Source organism: Acinonyx jubatus, chromosome B3 (genome assembly GCF_027475565.1).
Source record: "Acinonyx jubatus isolate Ajub_Pintada_27869175 chromosome B3, VMU_Ajub_asm_v1.0, whole genome shotgun sequence".
NCBI lineage: Eukaryota > Metazoa > Chordata > Mammalia > Carnivora > Felidae > Acinonyx > Acinonyx jubatus.
In genome coordinates this window covers 134,381,513-134,393,991 of record NC_069386.1, presented here as the reverse complement: position 1 = coordinate 134,393,991, position 12,479 = coordinate 134,381,513, and the positions used below count along the sequence as shown (strand labels likewise).

Sequence of the window (12,479 nt, the reverse complement as noted above, 5' to 3'; positions counted from 1 at the left end):
TGGCCGGTGACCTAGTGTCAATTTAACCTGTGCCATGACCCACTTATCCTAGCGCAGGAGTCTTTGGGTTTGGGAGTGATTGCTCTAATAGCTCTTAGGTTCTTGACCCGTGCCCACCAATTTTTGTGGCTTTTTGGCTTTGGAGACGCCTGTTAGCAATAGCTTTTATCTACGTAAGGTGCACGAACGTGTGTGCCTAAGCCCACCAGTGGTAACCAAGAGGTGACGGGCCAAGAGAGGTAGTGCACCCCACCAGCAACTCCATTGTGGACGAAACCAGCAGACCAGGAAGTGGGGACTGCAGACTGGAACTCCGGAAAGGAATCCCAAAGAGCTGGGGAATTGCGACCTGGACCAAGGGCCAGAGACTCAAGTTCCAGATAGAATTGTCTGCCAGCTCTAGATGACCTGCCAGACCTGGGACTAGAAAGCCACTTAGATGGGGGAGCTCAATGCAAAGAGAACAGAGCTCAGAACTGAAAGGAACTCGGCCCTAATCCCATATGGAAGCATGGGTTGGTGGTTAACAGCATGATCTCTGAGCCAATGGCCTGGGTTGGAATCCTTGCTAGTTGTGACCTGGGAACAGTTCATTAGTCTTGATGTGCCTGAGTGTGGTGACACAGGGACACTCAGAAAATAGACCTATTATTCCATTTACTGTTTCTAGTGGAATAAGTTCCACGAAGTATAGATTTTCCGTCTTTTTCTCTTGGGTTAGTACTCAGGAGCTCTGTAAGTGGGTTTTGAATGGGCGCATGAATAAGGAGGAGAGAGAGGAAAGCGAGAGTCTCAGTGTGAGGTTGAGGAAGAAAGGAGGGGCAGGAAATGAAAGAAATGGCAGAATCGGGGGGCAGGACATCCTTGATTGTCCTAAGCAATGAGGCTTTGCCTCTTATGCAACACAAGGAAATGAGGTGGCCAGACCCAGGGCCCGGCCCAGCCCTCTTTAGCTTTGGAACAGCAACCCGAACAGTTTGGCAAAAACTGCTCCAGTCTCACTGAGATCCTGCGTAACCACCGTCCTTGGGACAAGCAGGGGAGAGGTTTGTAGAGCTAGCTTGCAGGAAAAGTCTCTGGATGGGTTGGTATTGGCTCTGCCTTCCTGGCGGCATTCATGACATCAAGGACATTCCCCATGGGGAGAAACAGGCAAAGTGGTTTCTCTGAATTTCCTGTCACTAGAAGACAACTAGAAAGACAACCTGTGGGACAGGAAAAAGTGGTTCCATCAGACGACATCTGCCATTAAAAGCACCATGAACAAGGATGAGAGCAAGTGACCTACCAAGGGGGAAAAAAAAAACCCAAACCTTTGCACTGTTACTCTCTGCATTGTCAAGCGTTTTTATGAATCAGTTTTTGAAAGGAACTATTTATTTTCTTTCTTCCTTATTCTTTTTTTAAGTTGGCGCCATGACCAGCATGGAGTCTGACATGAGGCTTGAACTCATGACCCTAAGATCAAGACCCAAGCTGAGATCAAGAGTCGGACACTTAACTGATGGAGCCCCCCAGGTGCCCTTGAAAAGAACTTTCTCCAAAAAGAAACCCGAAGACAAGAAGAGGTAGTCTCCAAGGAGAGAATTACATATGGCCAATAAATATATGAAAAGATGTGCAATCTCACTAATAGTAAAATTGCTTTTTAAAGCAGATAACTGTGTGTGTGTGTGCGTGTGTGTGTGTGTGTGTGTTGCATCTATTATTGGTTTATTAGTCAAGGTTTACCTACAGTAGCAGAAGTCACTCCAGCTCACTTAAGCACAATGGGTTTTAACACAGGGAATTAGGTGCCTTCAAATAGTTTCAAGATTGGAGGAGGAGGTTCAAGGTTGAAATTCCATCCTCAGAATGACGCTGAAGACCTGGACCACCAACGGTGCAGCAACCACTACCAGCATCAAGAAACTGAGACATCAAGGGGTGTCTGGGTGGCTCAGTCGGTTAAGCATCCAACTCTTGATTTGGGCTCAGGTCTTAAGCATCCTGCTGTTTCTGGAAACCAAGGTCCCACTACTGTGATTGGCAGCTAAAGCCCTGTCCCCCTCCCACTTTCCAGTTCTGGCACAGGGGGGACTATGTGGCACGATCCAGGTTATGCACAGAACTGGTGCTACACGGGAGTCTGGGGAACATGGACGTTAGCTCTCCGTCGTGGAGAATTTAGAACAGGGGATGAAAGAGAGATGATTGAGAACCTCTTCAATATCTGCTGCAGGTAGTAATTAACTGAAAACACGCAGTGTTTGCCTGGGCAAAGAGAGGCGAACCCTCTCCTGCTGTGCTGGGTGGTGTGTATTCTAAGGCATACTTTCCGGCTAGCAACACGAGACAGATAATAAAAGCTTCCATTCCATTTGACTCAGAAATTTGGCTTCTTGGAACTCATTTTAAGAAAAGAGTCAGACACATGCACAAAAATATCAGCCCGTGAATGGTCATCATGGTGTTACTGATGACAGCAAGCCAATTGTTTGAAACAATAGGGAATATGGAGTAAAAATTTCGTGCCTCCACAAAATAGAATTCTGTGCCACCACTGTTGATAGAAGCAAAGGCAGGTTTGCCACGGAGTGAAAAAAGAAATCTGAGCTCAGGGACCCTTGCTTGTGCTGGCTCCTTCTAAGACCCCGAGAGCGATTCTGGTCATGTGCTCACATCACTAGCCTCACTATTTGCAAAAGTATGATATTCTAAAAGTAATTGGTTAAGACAGTTGTCTCTTCCCAATCGGACTTCCCTCAGCCCTACTCCCCTGGTTTTGGATGACATTGTAATTATAATTTTTTTAAAAGAGCTCTCCCTCCCCAATTATGTAAGCTTCAGGCCTCTAAAACCTGGATCATTATGATAAGCGTGCCCTTTAATCTCCATCACCAGTTTTATGCATCTCCCATCCCGCCACCGTCTGGTAACCATGAGTTTGTTCCCTATAGTTAAAAGTCTGTTTCTTGGTTTGCCTCTCACGGTCTTGTTTGTTTTGCCTATTTATTCCTTAAATTCCACGTATGTGTGAAATCAGATGGTATTTGTCTTCCTCTGACGGATTTATTTTACTTAGCATAATACCCTCCAGATCCATCCATGTTGCTGCAAATGGCAAGATTTCAGTCTTTTTTATGGCTGAGTAATAGTCCATTGTGTGTACATATACCACATCGTCTTCGTCCATTCGTCTGTTGGACATTTAGGTTGCTTCTAAATTTTGGCTAATGTAAATAATGCTGCAATAAATATACGGCTGTGTGTACTCTTTGGATTCATGTTTTTGTATTTTTTGGGTAAACAGTAGTGTAATTAGTGCATCCTCAGGTAGTTCTATTTTTAACTTTTTGAGGCAGCTCCATACTGTTGTCTACTGTGCTTGCATCAGTTTGCCTTCCCACCAAGAGCGCATGAAGGTTCCTTTTTCGCCACATCCTCGCCCACACCTGTTGTTCATTGTGTTTTTGAGCTTAACCATTCTAACAGGTGTGAGGTGATAGCTCATTCTAATGATCTGTATTTTCCTGATGATGAGTGATACTGAGCATCTTTTCATGTGTTTGTTGGCCCTCTGGACGTCTTCCTTGGAGAAATGTCTGTTCACGTCTTCTGCCCGTTTTTTTTAATTGGATTATTTGTTTTTTGCGTGTTGAGTTGTATCAGTTCTTTTTGAGTTTTTTTTTTTTTAAGTTTATGTATTTTTTGAGAGAGAGAGCAGGGGAGGGGCAGAGAGAGAGGGAGATCGAGAATCTGAAGCAGGCTCTGTGCTGACAGCAGAGAGCCTTACGCAGGGCTTGAACTCATGAACCACCAGATCATGACCTGAGTCACCCGGTGCCCCGAGTTGTATCAGTTCTTCCTCTATTTTGGATCCTAACCCTTTATTGGATATGTCATTTGCAAACATATTCTCCCAGTCGGCAGGTTGCCTTTTAGTTTTGTGTCCTTTGCTGTACAGAAGCTTTCTATTTTGATGTAGTCCCGCCAGTTTATTTTTGCTTGTATTTCCCTGGCCCCGGGAGACATTTCTAGAAAGATACTACTACTGCCTATGTCAGAGAAATTACTGCCTGTGCACTCTTTTAGGATTTTTATGGGTTCAAGTTTCACATTTAGGTCCTTAATCTATTTTGAGTTTATTTTTGTGTACGGTGTAAGAAAGTGGTCCAGTTTTCATTCTTCTACATGTTGCTGTCCAGTTTTCCCAACTGGACAGCGCTCTCTTTGTTGAATTAGACTGTCTTTTTCCCATTGGATATTCTTTCCTCCTATGTTGAAGATTAATTGACCATATAATTGTATGTTTATTTCTGGGTTTTCTCATCTGTTCCATTGACCTATGTGTCTATTCTGGGGCCAGTACCATATTGTTTTGATTACTACAGTTTTGTCATATAACTTGAAGTCTGGAATTATGATACCTTCAGTCTTGTTTTTCTCTTCCGAGATGGCTTTGGCTACTTGGGGTCTTTTGTGGTTCCCTAAAAATTTTAGGATTACTTGTTCTAGTTCTGTAAAGAATGCTGTTGGTATTTTGATAGGGATTGCATTAAGTCTGTAGATTGCTTTGGGTAGTACAGACATTTTAACAATATTCACTCTTTCCAATCCATGAGCATGGGATGTCTTTCCGTTTCTTTGTGTTGTCTTTGATTTCTTCCATCAATGTTTATAGTTCTCAGAGCACAGGTCTTTCGCCTCTTTGGTTAAGTTTATTCCTAGGTATTTTATTATTTTTGGTGCAAAGTATAAATGAAATTATTTTCTTAATTTCTTTTTCTACTGCTTCATTATTAACCATGTAGAAATGTAACAGATTTCTGTATATTAATTTTGTATCCTGCAACTTTACTGAATTCATTGGTCAGTTCTGGTAGTTTTTTGGTGGTGTCTTTAGGGTTTTCTATAGACAGCATCATGTCATCTGCAAATACTAAAGTTTTACTTCTTCCCTACCAATTTGGATGCCTAGGACTTCCAGTACTATGCTGAATAAAAGTGGTACCCTAGATTTGTCTCGTTTTCCACGACTGTGTTGAAGAAGCCAGTTGTCTTATAGAATATTCCACAATCTAGATCTGCCTGACTGTGTCCTTGTGATTAGATTCAGGTTAAACAGGTTTTGGTAAGAATGCAATGTGAGCAATGTAGTTTTTTCAAAAACTTTTTAATTTTGAAGTAATTGTAGAATTACAGGGAGTTGCAAAGCTGGTACCAAGAGGTTCTACACCCCCTTCACCCAATTTCCTCCGGTGACTACATCATCTGTAGTGCTAATCCGAGATCAAAACTAGGAGATTTGCATTGGTAGAAGGTGTGTGTAGAGTTCCGTCATTTTATTACACGTGTAACCACAATTTCAATCAAGACACAGAACTATCCCGTCACCACAAAGATTTCCCTTGTGCTACTCCTTTTGAGTCACACTCGCCCTCTAACCATGTCCTCCTTCTTAATCTCTGGGAACTGCTAATCTGTTCTCCATCCTATAATTTTGTCTTTTCAAGACTGTTATATGCCCTTTATTTAATTTTTTGAAGTTTATTTATCTATTTTGAGAGAGAGAGGGAGAGCAAGGGAGGGGCAGAGAGAATCCCAAGCAGGCTCTGGACTGTCAGCACAGAGCCCCATGTGGGGCTCGAACTCATGAACCGTGAGTTCATGACCTGAGCTGAAACCAAGAGAGTCAGACGCTTAACCGACGGAGCCACCCAGGCACCCCTGCGATATGCCCTTTAGACGTGGGCTTTTTTCACTCGACATGATGCCCTTTAGATCCATCCAAGTTGTGTGTACCACCAGTTCATTCCTTTCTAATGTTGAATAGATGTACCATAGGTTCCTCCCCCCCAGCTTTATTGAGATATAATTGACACACAACATTGTATAAGTTTAAGGTGTACAACCTAACGGCTTAATATATGTACATATCACAAAATGATTACCACATACCACACTTTAACCATTCACCTATCTTAGGACATTTTGGTTGTTTCTAGTTTTTGTAACAAATAAAGCTGCTATGAACTATGAACAGATACTATCTGACGAGGTCAGTACTCATTGTCACTTTTGGTGCTGGGTTCAATGACAAAAGTGGATAGGGGGAACCTGTCTTCAAGCTAAGGTCAACTGTTTTCTCATTCATTCATCCACAAACAGCTATGACCCCCTAAGTCAGCCAGACACGGACTAGATATTTTAGGGGACACCAAGACAAAGCTGAGGGGAATTCCTTGGGGAACTTGTAATCTAAGAGAAGTAAGACAAGAAGGTAAATCTCCCAATCAAATACAGAGCTGAAAGTACTACACTCTATACAGAACACTCAGGGAATCCTAAAGAAGGAGATGCTTGTTGAACTAAATTATTGTAAGTCTGAATTATATTTCACTCAACCTTGGCCACAAGTTTTAAGCAATGTTCAGCAAAGACATTCTCTCTCCCAGCCTCTTCAATTTCGATCCTTTTGTACTTTGAAGCAGGCTTTGAGCTAAGTGTCATGAAACTGATGTTGAGACAATTTCCTTGCTAGGTCTAACACTCTCCAAGGAACCAAGCAAGGAAACTCTGCACTTACATTTTCTTCTCAGTATTTGTGCCTTCACTAAAATGGACTCAGACAGAATACCATTTTAATGTCTCATCCTTAATAATCAGGGGAACAACACCCCATTGTCTTGTGAAAAAAAGACACAAAAATGCGATCTAACATAATGTCAAAATTTCCACCTCACGTGCAAATTTATAACTTCTCTCTTTTCCCCGGCTTAGGTCTGATCCAGGCTCTGAAACAAAGAGCTGGGGAGAGGGGAAGTAATCTGCTCCTCACCTCTCTTTCTTTTACTTCCTCCCCATGCAGCTGCTTTTGGTGACTTCAGGGTCAACTGAGCAAAGCTGCAAGGAATAAAGGGGCAAAAGACTACCTTAACTTAGCTGGTGCTTGCAAATCTGTCTTGGCTGTCCCTCAGAGTTGTCTTCTCCACCATGGAAGACGTCCAAACAAAAACTACCCTTTTCTCTCCTGGAATTCTCTGATGGTTAATTTCCTGCCTCCACTGGGATGGGCCACTGTGCCTGGATATTTCGTCAGACATTATTCTAGATGTTTCTGTGAAGGTGTCTTTTTGGATTACATTAGCATTTAAATCTGTGGATTTTGAGGAACACAGATTACCTTCCACAGTGATGGTGGGCCCCATCTAACCAGTTGAAGGCTTTAATAAAACAAAGACTGCATCCCCTCAGTAAGAAAGGATTCTGCCCATTGGCCGCCTTTGGACTCTTTGGCTGGCCTACCTTATCTGAGTTTGGATATGTCAAACCTCCACAATCACTGTGAGCCACTCTCTTAAAATAAATTTCTCTCTGTATATACATATCCTGTTGCCTCTATTTCTCTGGAGAACCCTAATACAGATGCTTTTGTCAGTTTTTCAGAGGCCTCCATTGAGAATCTCCACCATGCCCCATTTTGACCCCTCGAAAGGTCCCCCAAGTCCCACCACAGGGGCTCTATTTCTAGCCTGTTTCTGTTGAGGACCCTTTTCCCACCACACAGCCCTGTTAGGCAAGGTTCTCTCAGGACAATGCTGCAATCCTCCAACGTGTGTAACTAGCTCAGAGGGGACAGGACCCTTTTTCCTGCCATGTAGTAGGGACATGCACCCTTCCTCGTCACAGTGTCATCTAGACAGCTTCAGTCTCTAGGCATCAGACTCCTTCAGACACCACTTGGGCACAGGCTTTATGCCATCCAGCCTCTTGGGGACCCTGGCAATTTTCCTCAAGAAATGAGTTAAGTTCTGTCCCATGGTGGTTCCAAGGTGGGGTGGGGAGGCTCACTTGACCTAAACTTTATGAATTCCTTTAGGACTTTCCAAGATCACCAGACAGGGACACCATATGGGAAATGTTTCCCAGGTGGTGTGGTGATGCCCACATTGAAAGGAACATCATCTACCGTGAAGCCGATTTCTCTGCATATAACAAAGGAGCCAATCTAGCTTGGTGATTAAAGCATGAGCTTTGGAGACAGGGCAACGTAGCCTGACCATCAGTGAGCAACAGGCGAGGCATGAAAAAACTTGACAAAACAGCCCCTCCGATACAGGCTGGTTGGGGCTGCAAATTAGATGCTAAAACGTTTGCAAAAGGCTCCAGGCACGCACTAGGTACTTCATTCGTGGAGAGCCAGTGCACCGAAGCTAGACCAAGAATACAAGAGGGGCGCCTGGGTGGCTCAGTCCGTTGAGTGTCCGACTTCGGCTCAGGTCATGATCTCGCAGTTCGGGAGTTCGAGTCCCGCGTCTGGCTCTGTGCTGACAGCTCGGAGCCTGGAGCCTGCTTCGGATTCTGTGTCTCCCTCTCTCTCTGACTCGCCCCCCCCCCCCCCCCCCCCCGTTCATGCTCTGTCTCTCTCTGTCTCAAAAATAAATAAACGTTAAAAAATAAATAAACGTTAAAAAATATTAAAAAAATATATAAGAAAACTTGCGCTCCGGCGAAGGAGCCGCCACTGAACCCTTTGGACGCAGAACGGCAGAGACGCTTACCCAGCGTGCGAGACGCAATCGCACCTCTCGGAGCGCCAGGCGCCCCGTGTCCCCGCCCCCTCCCCGCCCCCGCCCCGCCCCCGCCCTCGCCCTGCAGGAGTCCGCGATGCAGCCGTAGCGAATCACGTAGCGGCGCCTAGATGGGGGCGGGACTTCCTGCCGCAGAGCGCATGCGTCCGTGAGTGCAGGCCCCGCCCCGGAACTGCGGACGACGCTGCAGCTGAGGGAGAGCGGTGGAGGTGTGCGAGGCGGTCGGCCGGCGTGTGTGAAGGAGCCGCGGCGGCTTCTCCAGGCGGTCAGTACCGGGACTGGGGTCGGGCCCGGGGCTTCCGCTGCGGGTCTGTCTAAGCCTCTGGGTTCTCGGGCCCCGAGGGCGGCCGTCGGCCCCGCGCCGGGGGCCCCTGCAGTGGGCCTCCTGGCTCGGTGGTGGCCTCGGTCTGTCCGCTTCGTGCGCTTGTCGTGCCTGAGGCGGGGCCGAGCAGCTCGCCCCTCTGGGCCTGAGCACCCCCACCGCCGTCGTCGTGGAAGCCGGTGGTTTGCGGTCGTGGCGTCGCAGGTGGCGGTGGGGGAAGCCTCCTTGCGTGCTGACGTGCTGAGCGCTCAGCCGCCATGGCCAGCGGGTGCTGACGTGCGCCACCTGGTAATGGTGTACCGATCCCCTGAGACAGACCCCTTCGTCATCCCCATTTTACAGGCGAGGACACTGAGGCTCACAGGGAGTGAGACGTCCGCCACAGACCCAAATTTGAACCACGCTTCACCCTTATCCTTCCTTCCAGGATCTGTCCTTTTTCCTGGCCTTTCTGGAAAGGGAGGAGATGGATCGAGTTCCACTCAAGCGGCCTCCATTGAAATGTATTTTAAGTGACTTAAAACGTAATGCCAAAGCTGGGTGGGCAAAGGCCAGAATGGTGGAATAGGCGTTTTGCCTTCTTGGAGCGAGGTGTGAGGAGGAGGAAAGGTCTGTGCCCGGATCCTAAAGCTGGCCTCCTATCCCCTCCCTCCAAGCCTCCTCATTTCTTAATTCGGCCTTCAAAATGGCTTGGCTGTGGAAGGCTTTTTTCTCCCGGCTCTACGTAATTTTCTTTATTTGCGTAAAACATTTTTGTGACTTAGATATTAGCAGGCGCCTCTCCCTTTTTGCAAGATGAGAACACTGACGTTCCGAGAGGATTAGGCGGAAGTGTCCATGGCACACGGGCAGTTAAGTATTGGATCTGGAATCCAAACCAGATGCAGCGCGTGTCTGCCCATCTCCTGTGTCCCCTCTGTTCCAGGCCCAGCTGCCTAATCTGTCGCTGTGTTTCTTCTCTAATTTGATCTTCTCTATCTCTGTGTCCTCACTTCTTTGCAGGGCCTGATACACTTAGAAAATATTTGTTGCCTCAGAACCCTGTGCTTCTCAGTTGCCAACTTAATGGAACATTTCCTTCCTTTTCTTTTCAGTAGCCATGAAGTTGAAGGAGACAAAATCAAGGCCAAAGCCGCCAAGCTATGGCAAATTTCAGACGAAGGGAATCAAAGTTGTGGGGAAATGGAAGCAGGTGAAGATTGACCCAAATATGTTTGCAGACGGACAGATGGATGACTTGGTGTGCTTTGAGGAACTGACAGATTACCAGTTGGTCTCCCCTGCCAAGAACTCCTCCAGTCTTTTCTCAAAGGAGGGGCCCAAGAAGAGAAAGGCACAAGCTGTTTCAGGAGACGAGGAAGGAGAGTCTAGCTCCTCAAAGAAAAAGATGAAGTTGAAGAAGAATAAAGACATGGAGACTAGAGGGACCAGTGCCGAGAAAGAGTCTGAGGTCAGAGATGCTGCGCCAGAGCCCCAGGGACATGGCACAGTTTGTCCTGATCCAGAGGTAGAGGAGATGGTATCAGAAAGCTCAGCCCAGACTGTTCCAAAAAAGAAGAAAAAGAAAGGGAAAAAAAAGCTGGAGTCTTCCCAGAGTACTATTCCAAAGGTGCCCAAAAAGGCAAAGACATGGGTGCCTGAAATGCATGACCAGAAGGCAGATGTAACAGCCTGGAAAGATCTTTTTGTACCCAAGCCGGTTCTCCGAGCCCTCAGCTTCCTAGGCTTCTCTGCACCTACACCAATCCAAGCTCTGACCTTGGCACCTGCCATCCGTGACAAACTGGACATCCTTGGGGCTGCTGAGACAGGTAGGGGCATCCTTAGCTGGCCAGGGCAAGATTGCTTCTGGGTTGAACTTGTGGCTGCTAACAGGTTGGATGGAGGTGGGAGAGGGGAATTTGGGGATATAACCACAAAAGCAGTGTTGAATGAAGGTGTTTAGAAGTCAGCCAGCTCTGGGTTGAAATCTGCCACTTTTTTTAAATTTTTTTTTAAGTGTTTGTTTATTTTGGAGAGGGAGAGGGAGAGAGACAGAGCACGAGCAGGGGATGGGCAGAGAGAGGGGGAGACACAATCTGAAACAGGCTCCAGGCTCTGAGCTGTCAGCACAGAGCCCGACGTGAGACTCGAACTCACAAACCGCGAGATCATGACCTGAGCTGAAGTCGGACGCTCAACCGCCTGAGCCCCCCAGGGACCCCTGAAATCTGCTGCTTTGTAATTGGTACCTTGGACAGGTCACTTTATCTCTCTGACCCCTATAGCTCCCAGCAGTACCTACTTTTTTTGCTTTGTGGGTTAAATGTAACGTTACAGTAGTTTACACAGTGTATTGTGAGCGATCTGCACATGGTAGTTTCCCGTTCTTGAGCATTTCTAAATGGCTCAGAGGGGTAAAGTAGGGCTAAGTTCAGCCCTTCCGAGAGGTAGATCTTCATTAGTATAAGGAATAAGGGTCTGATTCACAGGAGTTGTCCAAGGGTACAAGGGCTGCTTTGGGAGATGGTGAGTTCACGTCCTTGGAAAGATTTGAGTGTGTGGTAGATAACCATTAGGTGGATTTTGTAGGTAGATGTTGGCATGAGGTACTGTTGGGTGTAGGCATTGTTTAAAGTTCCCTCATTCCCTGGGCCATCTAAGGCTTTGTGAAGCAATGGCAGGTTGACTTGCCCTCAATAGATGAAACTACCGACTGGAGGGCAGAGCTTGTACTACCTGGAGCTAAGTCCGGCTAGACCGGAGGTAACCAGAAGAAACGTACATGTAACGTGAGCCACGTCTGTAATTTTAAATTTCCTAGGAGCCATATTTTGAAAAGGTAAAAAGAAACAGGTAAAAATTAACTTTAAAATATATTTCAGTTGATGTAATTCATTGTAAAATTATGAGATGTTTTATATTCTTATTTCTATAGTAAGTTTTCAAAATCTGACATTTTGAGCTTGCAGCTCAAATGTAGAATGATCACGTTTTGGGGTGCCTGGGTGGCTCAGTTGGTTAAGATCTGACACTTGGTTTTGGCTCAGGTCATGATCTTGCTGTTCATGAGTTCAAGCCCCACATCGGGCTCTGCACTGACAGTGTGGAGCCTGCTTGGGATTGTCTCTCCCTTTCTCTCTCTACCCTTCCTCTGCTCATGCTGTGTCTCTCAAAATAAATCAATAAACTTAAAAAAAAAAAAAGTAAAATTCTTACAGAGTAACCGTATTTTAAGTGCTCGATAGCCATACATGGCTAGTGGCTATTCTTTTGCATAGGACTAGACCATCTGGACACTTTGTGCCTTGGATTTCTGTAAAGAGTGGTCAGGGTACTAAGGGTGAGGTCCTGTATAAGAGTCACATAGATGGAAGAGTAAGGAAGCCTCAGGGGAATGGAAGTAACAATAATGATTTAGAACATTTTCTTAGATAAAATCTATCAGGCACTGTGTTAAGTACGTTACATTGATGAATTCAGTTCTCACGACCACCCTGAGATAGGTTGCGTTATTCTCGTGTTACTGGTGAGGAAACTCAGCCTCACAGAGGACCATGTCCCTAAAACTGCACAGCTGAAAAGTGGTAGTGCCTGGATTCTAG

General features: G+C 46.0%; 1 protein-coding gene across 3 annotated transcripts in view; it reads left to right on the top strand.

Annotated features, from left to right (window-relative positions):
* DDX24 (DEAD-box helicase 24) overlaps positions 1-12,479 on the top strand; it is a 31,950-nt gene that overhangs the window by 2,683 nt on the left and 16,788 nt on the right. The window contains exons 1-2 of one of the 3 annotated variants that reach the window (XM_027066522.2): positions 8,686-8,838; positions 9,990-10,706. In XM_027066522.2, coding sequence (XP_026922323.2) covers positions 9,995-10,706 — 712 coding nt within the window. In that variant the 5' untranslated portion in view covers positions 8,686-8,838; positions 9,990-9,994. Of the gene's footprint in view, positions 1-8,685; positions 8,839-9,989; positions 10,707-12,479 lie in introns of those variants that run through there. The other 2 variants (XM_027066523.2, XM_015074969.3) reach the window with 2 other exon arrangements.